At 28.9% G+C, this 19,295-nt stretch overlaps 1 protein-coding gene across 2 annotated transcripts in view; it reads left to right on the forward strand.

Annotated features, from left to right (window-relative positions):
- Nucleotides 1-9,946: 9,946 nt before the first annotated feature.
- LOC107452689 (ras and EF-hand domain-containing protein homolog) overlaps nucleotides 9,947-19,295 on the forward strand; it is a 52,363-nt gene continuing 43,014 nt past the window's right edge. Inside the window, exon 1 of one of the 2 annotated variants that reach the window (XM_043046936.2) lies at nucleotides 9,947-11,042. In XM_043046936.2, coding sequence (XP_042902870.1) covers nucleotides 10,696-11,042 — 347 coding nt within the window. In that variant the 5' untranslated portion in view covers nucleotides 9,947-10,695. The remainder of the gene's footprint in view (nucleotides 11,043-19,295) is intronic. The other variant, XM_043046935.2, reaches the window with a different exon arrangement.

Raw genomic sequence — 19,295 nt, forward strand, 5'->3', positions numbered from 1 at the left:
CAGGGTGCGTAGCGTTTGTAAAAAGTACTTAAAGGTGCTTTTTTGGGGATTTCGTTTTTAAAAGCTTTTAAAGGTGCTTTTTCAGCTGGCGTTTTTAAAAAGTGCTTTTTTCCGAATAATTTTTTTCCCTTCGGTGATATCTGGTGGATCCCATGCGATGCGTTTCACGAAAAATGGGGAGTTTGCTACGTAATCATTCATGTCGTACCCACGTTATGCGCATGCGCGCACACTTAAAACCGAAACCCGAGTGCTCCAATTCGGATAGAGAATATCAGATCCTTATGAAATGTTTTTCTTTTTAATTTATTTTAATTTTGTTCTTGTTTATTTTATTTTACTTCTAAAACTTTTTTTGACGTAGGGGGTAAGGGTACTTTTGTTCTGAGTTCAGGGTCAAGTTGAATTCACTCGGTGATGTGGGAAAGTACTGATTGTTTCGATTGACGCCCGTTTCTTTTTGGGTTTTTTTTAACGCAAAAACTGTTTATAAAAAGCTTTTGTTTTTCAATAATATCATTGATTGAGTATGAATTTTTTGAGTTCTTGAAAATTTTTGTAAAGTGCTTGAAAAGTTTTTAAAAAGTGCTTATTTTTGATTCAAAGATATGGCTACGCACCCTGTTTGAATTTTGTCTAGTGCGAACATTAATGAACTAAATTTGATTTTCTAGAAGGGATAAGTATGCTTATTTTAAAATATTACTGTAGCCAACCACAATCACTGTTTAAAATTACTATTTCATTTTAATTATTTCAACATTACTGATGTAAAAACTAAAGGGAGGGAAAGGAAGTTTAATTTATAAAATATAATTTATCTTTTTTCTTTCTTTTGTAATGATTGGGAGAGAAAAAAATCCTTACTATTATTGTATAATATTTTCAATAGCATTTGTAAAACTTTATTTTTTCTCAAACTGAAAAATAGTGTTATTTCTATTTCTGTCCATCCCAAGTTAGAACTAATTATCAGTAAATAAAAATATTTTAATGTCGGATAATTTTTAATTCTAAAAACTATTTTTTTTTAACCATTTAATTTCTAAAATAATTATTTTTAAATTAGCTGTTATGAAAAGAGCCCAGACTTTTTTTTGTAATTATTACAATTAGCACCATGTTATAAAGCTTCGATAGTGATCTCAAATGAGCCTAGACATATAAAATTTCCTGACTTATAATTATTAAAATATAAAATTTCCTTATTTAATACATAAAATTTCCTTACTTTAAAAAAAAAATTTTTTTTTCAACCATGTTCACCTTTGTGCATTTTAAGTGTTGGTAGCTATGCAATTTACTGTAACAAGTATGATTTAGTTTTATCAAAGAAAATATGTTATGTCAAATCAAAAGAATCCTCTTGATGTTAAATACTCTTCATGTTGATTTTATTATTATAACTTGTAATGTTTTGCATATCTGAGTGTTTTCTTTTAAAAAATATTTTATAATTATGTTGTAATATGTAATTATTATCTTTATGTTGATATTATAACATTTAATTTTTTTCATATAAGAGTGTTTTCTTTTTAATCAGTATTTTATAATTATGGATATCAAAAATTTGAAGTCATGTGTGCTTGTGGTTATAACGGTCAAAAATAATATTTATCTGCTATAGATTGTGTCAAAGAATTGCAATTTCGTGAAAAGCACTATTTTGAAGGTAAAACTTGTATTAGTTGTGTAAGCAAGTGCCTGCAATCTCACCTGTTATAAATGTGGTGCTTTTTAGTTCTCTTAAATGAAATGTCTTGTGTGCTAGACTTTAAATATTATCAGGGATATATATATAAATATTGTAAAAGGTATTTGTTTTATTTTAAATTTAAGTTGAAATTTTATTTTTGCTTTTTCGAACTAACTATAATTATATATTTCATATTCAAAGTTAGAACATAATTTCAAAAAGCATTTTTTTAATTAAAAAATTACTAAGAATATTAATAATATATATCTGTAAATACATTCAATTGCTAAGGGAAAGAAATCAAATAACTTTATTTATATTTAAATTCATTATTGCTTTTGCAGTGTAAGCATAAAAGTTAATTTTTTTTTTCTAATACTGTATTCTACCATCTCTTATTTTTAATATAATTTCAAAAGCTATGTTTTGGTTTCTATAGAATGATTTTTATTTAGTCTGAAATAGTCATTATAATCATATTGATATAATTATCTTAAATATTTAGATATTATTAAAGAAAACAGCATATTTAAAAAATAAAGATTCTGAATTATGATTTGGTCAAACAATGCTTTTTTAAATTATAAATTCTGATTTTTTTGATGAATTAGTGCTAAATTTCATTTGCAATTTAATTGCAAATTATAAATAAGATTTTTTAAAAAATAACTGCTATCGCTATTTCAAATTATTTTATATTTTTTACTTCAATACATAAGTCAGATTTTATTTTCAATCATAAAAAAATATCTGTTTACAGAAAGCAAGCATTCTATTTTAATCATTAAAAATTATATTTTAGTACTTTAACAAAAGTTTATTCAAATTATGTTTTTTAACTTTAAAGCATATTTCAAATATAATTTACAACCATAAAAATTTTTTAACTTAACAAAAGCAAGCAATTTTATAATAATTAAAAATCATATTTTATTAGTCACGAAAAATCAAATTTTATTCATTTTTTTTATAGTTCTTGTTTTATATTGTACTGATCTTTTAGATCATTATTAAACGAGATTCATAACTGGAAACGTTTTCATGATTGGTATTAAAGCGAGTTTTTATTCTAATATTTCTCATTTTAACTGACACTTTTTTATATGTTTTATTTTTAAATGGAAGTATCTTTAGGAATTGTGTCATACAAAACTAGCCTTAGATGTATCTTCCAGTGTATCACTTGGGCTAGTTTTATGTGATACATTCTAAATCAAGTGTGTGGCTTTTATTTTTTACTGCAATAAAATAATTGTAGCCCTTTAGTATTGTCATGAAACTGGAAATAAGTTGTACTTGCTATGCAACGAGGAATTGTTCTGAGCTTATCTTGTGGATTTCAAGCAATAGGTATGCAACTACATTTCATTGCATCTTTTGAGAAGTGTTAGTAAATTTATTAGCATATCAGATGATTGTGTAGTCCCTTGTGGTCCTGTAAGCTGTTTGTTAAATTTTAATAATTTACATTTTTCTTGCATTCAGATTATTGGTTCTTTTAAATTTATCTGGGTGCTAATTATTATAAGTAGTATGAACCATATTAGTAGAACTTAAGTGCTTAACAAAGTGGGGATGAACTAAGTATGTTTTTATGATTGGAACCTAATGTGTATTTTAATTACAGATTCATTTTATAATTTGTGAGCAAAACAGAATCAATATCAAAAATTCTTTCTAGCTAAAAGAAATGTTAATTTTTTTTTTTTTAATGTTAAGTTGTACAAAAATTTCATATTTTCTCGATTTATATATAGGATGATCTGTAATAACTGCTTTTAATATAATTTTTTAGAATCTTTGTTAGAAATGAAGCTGAATAATACATTAAGGAACACAAGTTAATATTTAAGCAAGGGAAAACTAAATTCGTTATTAAAACCTGTGAAATCACTAACGATTAAGGTGGATTGTAAAATGTCAAAACCAGTTTGGTTGTGTGATCAAACTTAGTGGTGTCTCCAATAATCATTGTTTCTTTCTTCCAATCAAACAGGTCTTGATATTTTTAGTCCTACATTTTTCAATTGTGATATCTTAAATTTTGATAGTGTTGTTTTTTCTTCCTTAATATTAGTTTCCTATCCCTAACATGGATACGTTCTAATTTCATTTTTGATTCTGGAGACTTAAAATATATATTAAGAGCAATCATTACAAAATACCCTGTATATTGAAGTGGAAAAAAAGATTTGCTTTAGAAATGAGAAAAACAAGCTTTTTATACTTCAGCCTTTTTTTTTCTAGCTTTGATTTCATTGGCGGTTAATTTCTTTATGTCAGTTAAATTTTTTTTTTTTTAATTATAGCTTTTATTTTTATTACAAAGTGCAAATAATCTAATTATAAATGTTATTTGTAAAAAGTTTAAGACACTTGTAAAAGTACTGCACTACTAAATTTCATATTTTTGTTTATTATTTTGTTTATTTTTCTGCCTCCTGCTTTTTTTTTAATCATGCATTTCGAAAAAAAGTAGGGAGAGGAACTTAGGTCATTATTTTTTTTTGCCTCCTTAGTTCCCGTGCAATAACTGTGATGTGTAGAGTGACATAGATCTGGAATTATTTGGTTGTACATTAAAGTCAGAAATAAATATGATTTAGTTCATTTAAATCGCCTTTTTTTGTTTGGTATTCTTCATATATTAAGATTTGAAGGAAGGTTATGCATTTCATCATGTATGTTCATTGATTCCATGTTTCATTTGATTTGTGTAAAATATGTTTGGTATGAAAGGAGTGTGTATATGTGTAGTTATTGTGAAGTTCATAGGTGTTAAAATAAACAAATCTTACTGAAAACCATTTCATCTTATTTATGAATTCTTGCCTTTAACACAACACGAACTTAAAAATAAATTAAGTAATTGCTGTGCTGTGATGCTGCTTCAAATCTTTTTTACGTCAGCCATCAAGGCATTTAAAAAGTTTTTTTTTTTTTAGCATTAAAAGTAGACTTTTTTTCTTTTAAGGAAAAAAGTTGTCATGTCTGTTTCGTCGCAAATTCTCTTTTACCTTCATTACTAATTAAGAAAGTAAAAATTAGTTTAGGCAAACATAGAGTAAGGTATGAGGTTTCAATTTTTGATTAAAAAAAATACAAATAAATTTTATGAAAAGAACTTCTCCATTGCTTAATCTTAAGTTACCTTCTCTTAATTTATTTTCAATTTGATATTTTAAAAATTTCTTTTACGTATTTAGACTTCACGGCTTTGCTTACGCCAGGTTTGTCTGAACTTTTTCTAAACTTTAAACTAGTTATGGAGGTGAAAGAAAATTTGTGACAAAAAGCTTCTCCCATGTTATGGCGTCCTTTTTTTTTTTTAAAAAAAACGTGCATTGTATGCTTGCTGCTTTGAAAAGTAAAACATGATATTTTTGTTTAATTATAATTACTAGCAACGAGCCGTGGTGGTTCAGGAGATAGAGCTCTCGCCTCCTAATAAGGTGTTCCTGGTTCAAATCCCAGCAATGGCTTTTCGATACGTATTCCGCACCCGGTTCACACCGACCACAGCACATGTAAAATATTCTCAGTGATAGACGGATCATGGGCTAGAGTTCCCTTGCAGTGAGACTAACCTCTCTATGAAATGCGGATTAGTTCTATCAAAAAGTCCTCCATGAAGGCAAATTTCTACCAGTACTTGATCCAGGAGTTCTTTTGTCTTCTGGATTGGGTTCAAAATTACAAGGCTACGGAATGGAACATTGGAAGTCGTAAACCCAAAATTTTGTCGTCTATTCAACGACGGTTATAAAATTTCACTTTAACCCCTTCAAGACCATGATCACATATGAACTCAATCAACTGATTCTTCCCTATAGTATCATATGAGACTAATCTTTCTGACTCCAGGAGTCCGTGAACGCAAATATGAGTTCTCAATTTGTATGTATGTGTACTCTTAAGTACATGCACTCTTGAGATTTGGGACTTCTATTTTTTTTTTCTGGCCTGTCCTGAAGGAGTTAAACATTTCTTAAAATTTTAAACTGCTTTCGAAACTCAAAATTGCTTACTGTGACAGAGTGTACTATAGCCATACAGCGTTTTGTAATTGTTGTTTTATTCGTTGTATTTTATGTTTATCAAGAATAAAGTAAAAGAAATTAAGCATATTAGAAAAAAAAAATTCTTCAGGGGGAGATAGGGATGAAAACATCAAAACCAGTTGGGCTGTCTTACGAAACCTGGAGGCGTTTCTAATAATATTTCAGTTCTGCAAACCTAATTTGTTTTTATATTTTCAGTCTTCCTATCTTAGTTGTAATTCGCTTGATTTTAATAGCATTTTTGTTCCCCCCCCCACTTAAATTGTAGTTTGATATGCCTAATGTATATTTTTTTTTACCTCATTTCTAAAATGGTTCTAATTATATATATTTAAGGTAATCATTACGGAGCACATAATGTAGTGTTTTGCCATATTATGATTTACAGCTAAATAACTGGGAACTAATTCATGTTAAAATAAAGTGCGTAGTGGAAAATTCCTAGCGAACTTACAAAGAACTTTTATTAAGCAAGGAATTAAATAACTAGTTGAACATCACTAACTTTCGGAAAAACATAATTAAGGAGAATATTCTACACTCCATGTCATAACACAGATATAGTTGTGCCATTCTCTTTCCAAAACAAATCCTTTCGCGATCTGTCTTATATAAACAAGCATACGTCTGGTATCCAATCAGAAACGCTTGCATAATGAGGGTAATAAAAATCGTAACAGTCCCGCAGTGGACTGATCGTTAAGACACGGTTTCCAGCAGATCACCGAAGTCAAGGGCGAGGGGTGTTACTTAGTGGGCAACGGAGTACCTGTGCACTGTGGCACGCACCTCCGATCTAACAAAATTGACGAAATTAAGTAGTGGGGTATGTTAATTTAATAAAGATGAGAAAAAATTGAGTGGGAGTCTAGCGGGTTCACCGAAGTCAAGCATCACTGGCTGCGGTCAGTCTGCGGGTGGGTGACCCACTTGGATCAGTCTGCGTAAGGACCGAGGGTGTGCGGTATTGGTCCTCGTTAAACTGTTCTACCGTAAAGTGCTCGACTTCGCGTGCAGGTCGTCGGGCTACCGAAGCAGGGGTGCCATCCCCTCTACAGAGAATCAAAATTGTGATGGCATGTCTTCTGATCATCCTCAGGGATGTTTCCCAGACCGTCGCCAATAGCCCATTGTGCAGCTCTAGTGCGACGTAAATGAACTACAACAACAAAAAATCGTAACAAATACACTTAAAAATCGTAACAAATACACTTAAAGAAAGAACACATCTAATAGAGCTTAAAAACTTTCCATTCTGAATAATTTTCGTCTTTCTCCCTCTTCCGGCGGTCTTTCGAACTTGTGATCTCTGACTCTCCGTTCTTCTTATTTGAACATCGTTCCTTCAAACTCCTTGTCTGATAACACGTTTTTCGTGATAATCACCTTTCTCGTTAATGAACCTTTTCAAATTTCGAAACTCATCTTAAACAGGGCTAAAGTGAATAGAAGGGCTAGTTCACTCCGCTCTTAGCGCTGACGCTACGATTTCCCACCCCATAACGTCACTGTGTCCACAGATCTCGGCGCACGCAAAGATATTATGATAACTTTGCATCTTTCTCTTTGTAAAAATAAGTTAGACTTTTTCTGGTTATTAGCTTTCAAACTTTGCGTAATAACACATTATTTCCATTCATAAACATAGTTTAAGAAACTTTCTTGGCCATTATATTAAAAAAATACCATTTTAAACTTATAAAAATATTTTACTAGTTGGCGAAAATGACACTATAAATACTTTATTTCAAAAAGTTCAGTTTTAGCTTTAATTATAAAGAAAAATGAAAGCATATATCGACACTTTTTTATCTACATATTCTTTTATACAATAAGTTGAGTTAAATTTAGAATCCCCGATTTTAAAATAAGCCGTTAATAGCAATTTGTTCATACTTAATCATTAGGAAACATCAACCTTAAAAGCTAATTACTGAAACAAAATAATAATTTAGGTTCATAATGACATGAGAAATTTTACATTTGTTGATAGATATTTAAATTTAAGATGCCTTTCTTTATGAAGTAGCGAGGCGGTTTCTATTTAGATAACGAATTTTTATAAGTTCTTAACGATAGAAAAAACGTATTGCTGTTTTATATTAACTGTGTCATTTCGGAATCCATTCTTTACATCGTTGTTCATTTACTTTAGGGAACACGCGGAAAATTATATTTTTTCCTTTTGTTTTTCTATCAGAATTTTTGCAAGTTGCAATCGCGCAAACTGGCATTTCGTTAATAGTTTTAAAATTTTGTAAATTCACGGCAAAAACTGAGGAAAGTCATTATAGGAAATAACAATTGTCTTAGAATATGTCACAAAAAGAAATGCTCCAATATTAGTTAGAGCTAGAAAGGCCGAACGCTCTGTTCTTGAAGTAAAAGTGCGAGCTTTGCGCCAAAGTGACGTCAGTAGAGATAATCGGAGGATTGGCGCGGATAGAGTTTCTTCAAAGGAGTGAACCAGCCCTTCTATTCTCTTTAGCCCTGGTTGATATCAGTGCAATCTTTCCCTCTTCTCAAAAAGAGTCGATTTGCAATAAGTTCTTGTAACGGGCAGGACACCACTACAACTTGTGTATTCATACACTGAGATGCAGTAAAATTTTTAATTCTCTACCTTGAAATGATCAGATTTTTAATACATCTACTATTTAGTAATATAAGTCTGCCTGTAGTGATCAGAAGATGATTGAATCTTGTATTGTCATTCGATACAGGGGTGCAGTTAGAGCCTCTTTTCTTATCACTATTTGGAAAGTGATCGAAATTTTGATTGACGATAGATTCTATTCGACAATAAAAGGACGATTATTCTGCGAGTAGCGGTCAATGGGAAGATTCATATTCATTGTGTTCGGGCACGAAAGTTCAATTTGAATTTATGCATTCTAGCTACATGATGTAAAGTTGAAATTTTGATTACAAAATTCCATTATGTTGCCTTAAACGCAAAAGCTTTTTGTTAAATAAATAATCCTAAGAAACTAAGGAGGTGAGATATTACTTGATTAAAAACTACATTCGCTTCAAAAATATATAAATAGGAAATAACAATCGACATTTTTATAGTACTCATTTTCACAAATTGTTGTTAATCTTTAGCATAAATTCAGCTGTTGGGATTATGGGCATAACTTAAATTTCGACAAGTACCGCAGTGGACTAATCGCTAAGACACGGTTCCCAGGTGATCATCGAAGTCAAACACTGGCTGCGGTCAGTGTGCGGGTGGGTGACCACTTGGATCAGTCTGCGTAGAGACCGAGGGTGTGCGGTATTGGTCCTCGGTAAACTGGTCTACCGTAAAGTGCTCGACTTCGCTTGTAGGTTGTCGGGCTACCGAAGCGGGGGTGCCATCCCCTCTGCAGAGGATCAAAATTGTGATGGGATGTCTTCGGATCATCCTCAGGGATGCTTTCCAGACCGTCGCCAATTGCCCATTGTGCAGCTCTAGTGGGACGTAAATGAACTACAACTACAACAATCAATTTCGACAATGCCAAAATTATTTCCATTCCAGTTACATCAGCTCAATTTGATGCCCTGGAATAATATTTTATTCATATGAATGCTGATTCCCTTAATAATATTAGTTGCTCACCACTTTTCCAAATGCATGGTAAATGCTTGTTCTGTTTCTCATCTTTTTTCTTTCTCTCGGTTACTGCGGTTTTTCTAATTTTGTTTCTCACCTTTATATTTGCATTTTTTGTTGGCAACTTTTCGTTTTATATATCAAATTACTTTAGTTTCCTGTTATTCACAACTTACAAGTCTTGAAAATGAGAGCCTGTTTTTGAGCGCTTGCATCATGTCGACTGTTATCTCCTATTTACATATTTTTGAAGCGAATGAAGTTTTTAACCAAGTAACAAAAGCTATAGTTAAAGACGTATTAAAAATATTTAAAATTGCTTTTATTGATATTACTCACATGAATTAAATCGTACTGGTTCAAGTATTATAAATTTGTATTCTGTGCAGTTATTGGAAAACCATATTCATAATACCTACAATTTTACAATACATACAATTTTGAATCAATCAAACATTGTCATTTAATTCGTTAAATAAAACAGCATGAAAAGAGACTGATGAAAACAATATGATTCATAAACTGCAGACTAAACCACGCCCACCTGTTCTGAATGTCGGCAGGTGTTTCTATTGACCCAGCTATTCAGAATCCTTGCGCATCAAGCAAAAAACAGCTGGAATAGATACACAAGAAACGCAGAATCACCGTCAGTAGTACAGGTACAGGTTTACGCAAACTTCACTTCTACATGCTTCTGTCAAGGATGACACAAGATAAGGAATTGTGTCAGTTTTGAAAAATGATTCTTAAAAATATGGAATTCAAAAACCCATTAGTTTCGAAAAAACTCAAAAATGGCGCTGTTGATTTCAAATCGTCTGCTTCCATCTTTGGCTTTTCTAAAGGATTATTGCAAGTTTTCGATTAATAAAAATTATTGCAAGGCAGATACATCGAATACTAAACGATCGGAACGGATACTTTATTTAAATTCCATTTTGTTCTTATGAACAATAATTAAATTTAAAAGTTATCAAACGATTTCTTAGGAAACGGTTTCTATCAAACGATTTACGATTCTGTTACAGAAGATCTGACGATTGCAACAATGAGGTACTGCTTCACACCCAGAATTTTGAAAAAGAAAATTTGGAAGTGAAATTTACTGTAGAAGTTTATTAAGTGAATTTAAGAAGTTTTTAAATCATCAGTTATAGCTGCTGTTTTTATCCAACATAATTATTTTTATGTTAAATTTTGGAAAATTTATCTTTTCTTGTTAGCATTTTTACGATCTTCAGTTGTCGCGGTCTATATCTTCCAGTTACACAAGACTGTGTTTTCTCCATTTGTTATTAGAGCCCATTACTTGGCAGAGCTACAGATTAAAACTCATGGCCATGGCGGCTCAACTTCAGCAATTTTTTAAATCTTGTGATCCGGATGGTACCCGATCTGCTGATCGGGAAGCATTTAGAGACTTGTGCTGTCGCCTAAATATCTCGATTGATGACGCCGATGTGATTTTTGAGGATTTGGATCACGATCGTGATGGAAGAATCAGCTTTTCTGATTTTTCTAAAGGACTGTCAAATTTCTTGTCCAGCACGGACGTAGCAGATCGGGACGCCGTATCGATTCTTGATTCTGAAGTGTTAGTTGGTGATTCGAATGACACAAAAAAGCAATATGTGTGGACAGCCCTCACCAGCGAAGCGGAAAGAGTTGGAAAGAAAAATAGGTATGTTTTTAAAATACGTTCAAATTTTTTCTAATTAATGTTACATTTATACAATACACTGTTAAAAAAATATTGAAGCATATATTAAAGTATAGTATCGTTCAAATTTACTGCAACCTTTATACGGAGGTATTATTTTTATGGTACTTTTTAAACTTAATTACTTGTGATTTAACTTGAATAGAAACATGGTTCAATTTAACATTTAATTTAGGTTACGATAAAATTGCTCCATTTTATGGTTTTTATATCGGTATTATGTTTTTATGTATGGATGTTATGGTTCAAGATTGAACCGGATTTTCTGAAACTGTAGTTTTTAATATATGGGTCGCTTCTTAAACCTAGATCTCATGTGAATGTGCAATATATGTCACCGAAGCTTCTCAGTTAAGATCATGGATGTCGTAGGGGTCCAATTTTTTAAGGAAAGGGGGTGAAATTAAATGACACAATCACAATAGTTCTCTAAATTTCACACATAAAAAAAATAATAAAAATTCCTAAATGTGCTAAATATCTGCGAAAAGATTAATTATTTTTATTTCATCCGTGATTCTAACTTTAAAAAATTTAAATCGATGATAATTCACTAAAATTATCTTTATTTGCCTGAAATATTGAGGGGGATTTTTAGAGGTTTCTATTTATTGAGGGGGCATATACTCTATATCCCCCGCCAATGACACTCATTAAGATAAATAAACTATTTAGATGTTAAATCATAAATTTTCATTTTCTAATTTCTAACATTTTTTCATGTTAATTTTAAAAATCTGGTAAGAGTGAAACTGCGTAGTAAAAAAAGTGGTAAAAATATTGTTGTCATCAAGTTGAAATATAGATACATACTTGGTAGTTTAGTAAATTTGCATCAAATTTAAACGAAATATTTCTTTGTAATCAACTTTTATGCTAATAGTTTTTCTAACTGTGAAACCCATTTTCTCACAAGTTAATAAATATTGAATTTTTACTCCATTTCCCTCCCCCCCCTGAAAACCCGATCTTTAAGCATTGTATATAGTGCTATATACAATATAAACTACGACATACAATATATAGTACGATATAGAATTAGGTTTGTTCCCCCCCCCCCAATATAGAATAGTTTGCATTTGTATTCACAATCTCATTAAAAGAGGCGACAGCAAACTAACTCAGATTTTTTTTGACAAGAATAGTAATAGGAAAAATTTAGTTAGAAAGAATATGAGAATCCTTCACAGTTGAATTATTAAATTTACTGCTAAATTCGCGTTAGTAAAAAAAAAAAAAAGTTAGACATTTTGCTAGAAATACAGTTTTTTTTTATTTAAAGAAGTAAAAAACAAGAAATCGTTTGCACAACATAGTGCTATACCTTTGCTTACCATATGCTGTTTCCAAATGGTGTTCCGCTAAACCCTAGGGCTACCTGGAGGATCACCACTTGATTTAAATTTTTTCAGTTCAGGAATTATTTTTTAAACCTCAATTATATTAATATCTAGCCGGCCAGACGGTCGAGCAGTCAGTGTGCCTGACTGCGAAGCCAATCGCTGCGGGTTCGAATCCCGCTCTGGGCATGGATGTCTCTCTTTGTGTGTTGTTCTCTATTGTGTGATGTGAATTGTGTGTATTTGATCCTCATCAGCATTGGCTCGACAGCCCTTTGTGAGCCTGGGCCTTCCTCAGAAGCTTTTCCCATTCTGCCCTTCTCCCAGCAATTGTTTTCCAGTTCTTTACTTTTAGGATGGCAAAATCCTCATCCACACTGTCCTTCCATCTCTTTTTGGGCCTTTCTTGGCCTTTTATTGGAGGGGGTTGCATTAGAGACTCTCAATGCTGTTCGTTCTGGGCTCATTCTCACTACATGCCCGGCCCATCTCATTCAACTTAATTTAATAGATTTAATGATATCATTGCCATCAAAGATCCTATATATTTCAAAATTATATCTTTTTCTCCAGTTGTCGTAACTTCTCTTCCCTTTTTGTTTAAGTCCATGTCTCTGAAGCATGTGTATTTGATATTTTGGTAAATTTTATAAAATTATTTATATTATATCGAATTCCAGTAAAACAAAATTTATTAAAAATTGTATCAGCAGGTTTCGTCGAACTTTTCGATTCAAAATAAGATGAACAAATTAAAGAATAACGAATTATATTTCTCTGATAGCTATTCTCAAATTTTATAAGATTTCTTTTTCGAAAATTATAATTCAGCTTATTTATTCATTTCCAGCTACTTTATGCACAAAAAACAAATTCAGAACTATTCGAAATAGCTTTTCAGGCCTACGAATTCTATTGTTAGACACAAAACTTATTATTTTATGAGTTTTATTGATAAAACGATTATTGAAAAAAAAAATTTTTTTTTTCTTCACATTAAATATTTTTAAAATATGTAATAGTCTTTCTTTGATTAATATGATCACTGCTGGTAATAAATTTTACTTATATATTTGGGGTTCAGTCATAAGACGCTCGATCTTTGAGGGTTCAGTAGTCGTAAGAAACTGGGAACACTTGTCTTAGTTCATCATATGTTGCACTATGGAGCATTGGATGTTGCGTTTTTGATAACACAAATTTTGAAGTCTTGTCTGACTTGAAAGTTGATTGAAATTGGATATTTACGCAATTAAAACAAATTTTTAATAAAGTTTTTTTTTATCAGCCTACATTAGCTGTTATAAATCAAATGAATCATTAGCGAATAATACCAAATTGTATTTAATTTCATTATTTTAAAAATTTAGAGATTAACTGAGAACATGAAAATTTTAACAATCCGTCCGTGGCTATGTCCATTACATTTATGCTAATTGACCTTTTGAAACACCTGTTGCACGTATCTTTGGCCGTCCCTTGATACAATACTCTCACTGGTCCAAGATATAAGAAACACACTCTTTTTTTTGTTTAGTTAGGCTTAGCGAAAGTACTTCATTTTTAAAATTTCTATGTATTATTATTGTGGATGGCATTTTGTTATCTATCTATCTTATCTTTGTTTTTAAACTTAAATACTACAGGACTACTGAGTTTTGTTTTCCATTTGTATTAGTACTTTGAAAAAGAAATCTTTAGTTTCTTGTAAACCAGAAAATATACAACACATCAGATAGCAACTGTTACTACAGGACTGCTACATTTTAGGTATCAGCCTAATATACAGAACAAAGAATATCTTCATGAGGGGAAGCTAACATATTTACACTGGTGTTGGGTACATTCCATCCTAGCTTCAGCACTTTCCTCCCATGGTTTCTACTAGCAAAACTTTGCCATGACATTTATCTTTGTCAAACTATGTTGTTGTTGTTTCTAATGTCACTTGCCACACTAGCCAGTCTGCTTGGTGAAACCGACTAAATTTAAGGCAGAGGTTGCGTTTCTTGTTTTGCAGTGGCGCCATCTACGGAAGAATTCGTCTTCAGCCACACATACGTCACACCCGTTTATAGGGCTGACCCATTCATACATACACAGATCGTAATTTTTGACTTGGATCAGAGAATGATCGATCTCCTATCCAGTACACCTAGAGGTATTGATTTGTTCTGGGAACATGGAGGACTTTGCGACTCGACTGTTTTAACGTACAGCAGTCACTATTTACTACACGGGGAGTCTTCGGCCGTCGGGGTTCGGAACCACGAGCTCTCGGACATGGACAATTTAGCACTTCTGTCCTGGTTCACAATGCGTTACGCTACATAAAAAAAAAAAAAAAAAAAAAAAAAAAAAACAATATTTTCCGGATTTTAACACTTTTTATATCGTTGACTGTTCTTTCAATATAACATTAATGAAACGTTCATAAATGAAACGTTGAAAATAAGTTAGTAAAAAAAGTTGTTATGAGAAAAGCTGTCTATGATTTCTACACTTTTAAAGTTCGATTATCTTAAATTAACAAAATGTTTTGCCGTAATTAAATTACTTCTCATTTATAAATCATATGTTTTGTTTTTAGAACATCTGGTTTTGTTCATTGATGTACATTGTTCTATTAAGCACTTATTTAATATAGGTAGTAAGTGCTCTACATCGGTTTATTGGAGAATGGGAAAACGGATATAGCATACATAAATAGTTAAAAAATAAATAAATTAAAAATTAAACGAATAAAAAAATAAAGAATGAAAAAATAAAAATCAAAATTAAGGTAGCAAACAATACTTAAGTGGCGATACTTTTTTTTCTAATTAATTATTAAAAATGCAAAAAGTAAAGTTAAAATTAAGGGGGTTCAAACTTTCAACCGCTTGCCTGACCTAACTATTGGGACCATATTTTCCAAGTTGTGATTTTCCCCATATTTTAACAGTCAGGTATCCAAATCTTACTAAAGAAAAGGTATGTTTATCCAGAAAAAGTACGATTATCTTTCTGATTTCGTAGCTTAAAACAACATCTACCTTAAGTATTAAGCATATTTGAGGTCACCCCAGTGAACTAATTAGTTTGAGTCCTAGTGCGTGAAAATCTGATCATTAGGGGATCAAAGGTTATTCAGCATATTTTCTTTCTTTCTTTTTTTGTGAGCAGTACATTTTTTAAAAAGAAAATAATAAATGAAAGCATTATAGAAACTTTTGTTTATAATTGCATTTGCTTGAAATTCTCTTAATTACAACCTTTTTGAGGTAAGGTTTAACCAAATTTATTTAATTTTTAATATTATTTAATGAGTGTTATTAATACATGTAATGTTACAATTCAAGTTTTTTTTCGACTATTATTAAATGCAAAATATTACAAATAATTATTAAAAATTATTTATTTACTTTGAATTATTTTTGGATAAACGAATTTTATAATTGAGTGCAAAAAGTTTCCAATTCGTTTCAATAGTTTTCGAGATATAGCAAAATAAGCAAAAAGTAAAATTAACTCTAAGGAGGGATACAAACTTTCAACCGCACTCCAGACTAAATTATTGGGACAATATTTTACAAATTACGGTTTTGCCCCATATTTTGAGGGTCAGAAATCTAAATCCGTTGACAAAAAAATAAGTTTATTCATAGAAAGTGCGTTTATGTGTCTGATTTCGTAACTAATTTAAAATATCGTCTGCATTAATTATACCCTTGAACCATTAAGTTTGATTTCTAAGTACGTGAAAATCTGATCTTTAAATCAAAAGTTATTCAGAGTGTTCCGTCTTTTTTTTCCTTCTGTTTCAGAAAAAAAAAAAAAATATTATCTAAATTTCTTTTTCGAACAGCATTTTCATAAAATTCTCTTGATTGTAAACAATTTAAGGTAAGGTTTTTCCAAATTCATATAATTTATAATGAAATTCAATGTTAACTAATTAAAAAATTATACAAATGCTTTATATAAGTATTTATTTTCTTTCCGTCTCCTATTGCATTTTTTTTTTCATTTTTACTCTCCATCTGAACCTTTATTGATATTAAGATCAAGAAAGGGTATTTTTGAAATTTAAAGTCTCGCTAAAACATGAATTAATCACTTAATGGTGAAACTTTAAAATATAAATTCTTAATAATAAAAACCCCTAAAAATTGAAACTTTTTTTCGATCCAAAAAAGTATGACGGGAGTTAGACCAAAAATGAATAAGAGTTACATAAATGCGAACTTAAAGAGCTTACTCAAAATAAAGTTTCTGGTATTTTTGCAAAAGGAACTTAAGATAAGATATAGCGACGTGCGCAAATAAGATGCGTTACCTCGTAAATAACTTTCAGGTTGTAGTGTCTAATTTTGGACCTTATTATCATCGTGAACTTCATTTTATTTACCTACTTGTTATTGTGTTTATTTAAAATTCGATCAGATTGATAAAAAAAACTATGTCCCTAAACTAAATGTTTTTTTTATAAATAAAATATTCGATTAGATAGATAAGAGATCTGCGTCGTAAACTATGTATTAATGTGCAAAAAATTCGATTTGATTCGTGAAAAATCTATCGTAAACTACAAGTTTTTAATGTGCGAAAATATGATTCGATAGATAAAAAAAAATATGTCGTAATACTGAGTATTTTTATTGTAAGAAAATACGATTAAATTGAGAAACAAAAAAACAAAGAACAAAAAGAAAAAATATCTATTATAAATTATGTATTTCTAATGAGTAGAAATGTAATTAAAATGAAAATATGTCGTAAAATATACATGTTATAGCTCGTAAATTGCATATGTTGTGTTGTTTGCCGTTGTTTGTCGTGCATTCTATATGTTATAAATCGTAAATAATATATGTTACACGTGATAAATTATATATGCTGCGTGTCGTAAATTATGTATGTTATATGTTTTTATTGTAAAGTAGGACGCGTGCCAAAAAATATCAGAAGAAGTAGCAAAGAGAAATCTGTAACATCGACCTTTAAAAAAAATTATAAGTAGTAGCGAAATTATTTTATTTTACTTTGTTATGAAATCTAATGCACTCCAGATTTACAATTGAAAATTCTTGATAATTGGGTATAATATAAAAAAAACACAACTACTTCCACTTAGTAGGAATAACCTTTACCATGACGCAATGCTAAATTCTATGCCACTATCCACATAAATCAAATATTAATCAAAAATCGAATATCAATTACTTTTCTTTATAATGCAATAAAATCTGGCGAGCAGCTATTTAAACGATCAAACACTTCGTTTGTTTATTTGTGGCTTGAAGTTAGGCTCGCAGAAAATGCTGTTTATTAGTTAAATTTAGTAGGAATAACACAACCTGTGACGTAGGCTATAGTATACCCAATTGCAATTTAAGGCAAAATGACGTATGAATTGTTAAACTGAGTATGAATGAAATGAATTTTTATCAATTTTTATTTTGCTTACTTTTTTGGCGTATGTTTCATCACTCCGAATGTTCTGCCGTTTGTTTCATTTTCTTTATGTGTAAATACGTTTATAAAGCTGAATATAGTTAAAATTTTATTTGTTGTAATTTTTTGAGTGCTCCTCACACTATTGTATTAATATATTTCGCTTTGGCTATATTGATACAATATCAGAAAGCACTCTTTTTTGCGGATATAATCGTGTGGGCTGATGAAAAGATTAAATCTTTTATTTTCCGGTTTTTTTAAAAAAAAATTTCATCCTTTTTTTTCTTCTTTTTTTAAATCAGTTTTTTTTTGTTTGTATGTCTGTAATTTTCCTTTGTAACATTTTGAACATAATCATTTTAATCATTTTGAACAAATATATATANATATATATATATATATATATATATATATATATATATATATATATATATATATATATATATATATATATATATATATATATATATATATATATATATATATATATATATATATATATATATATATATATATATATATATATATATATATATATATATATATATATATATATATATATATATATATATATATATATATATATATATATATATATATATATATATATATATATATATATATATATATATATATATATATATATATATATATATATATATATATATATATATATATATATATATATATATATATATATATATATATATATATATATATATATATATATATATATATATATATATATATATATATATATATATATATATATATATATATATATATATATATATATATATATATATATATATATATATATATATATATATATATATATATATATATATATATATATATATATATATATATATATATATATATATATATATATATATATATATATATATATATATATATATATATATATATATATATATATATATATATATATATATATATATATATATATATATATATATATATATATATATATATATATATATATATATATATATATATATATATATATATATATATATATATATATATATATATATATATATATATATATATATATATATATATATATATATATATATATATATATATATATATATATATATATATATATATATATATATATATATATATATATATATATATATATATATATATATATATATATATATATATATATATATATATATATATATATATATATATATATATATATATATATATATATATATATATATATATATATATATATATATATATATATATATATATATATATATATATATATATATATATATATATATATATATATATATATATATATATATATATATATATATATATATATATATATATATATATATATATATATATATATATATATATATATATATATATATATATATATATATATATA

Source organism: Parasteatoda tepidariorum, chromosome 9, assembly GCF_043381705.1.
Source record: "Parasteatoda tepidariorum isolate YZ-2023 chromosome 9, CAS_Ptep_4.0, whole genome shotgun sequence".
Lineage (NCBI taxonomy): Eukaryota > Metazoa > Arthropoda > Arachnida > Araneae > Theridiidae > Parasteatoda > Parasteatoda tepidariorum.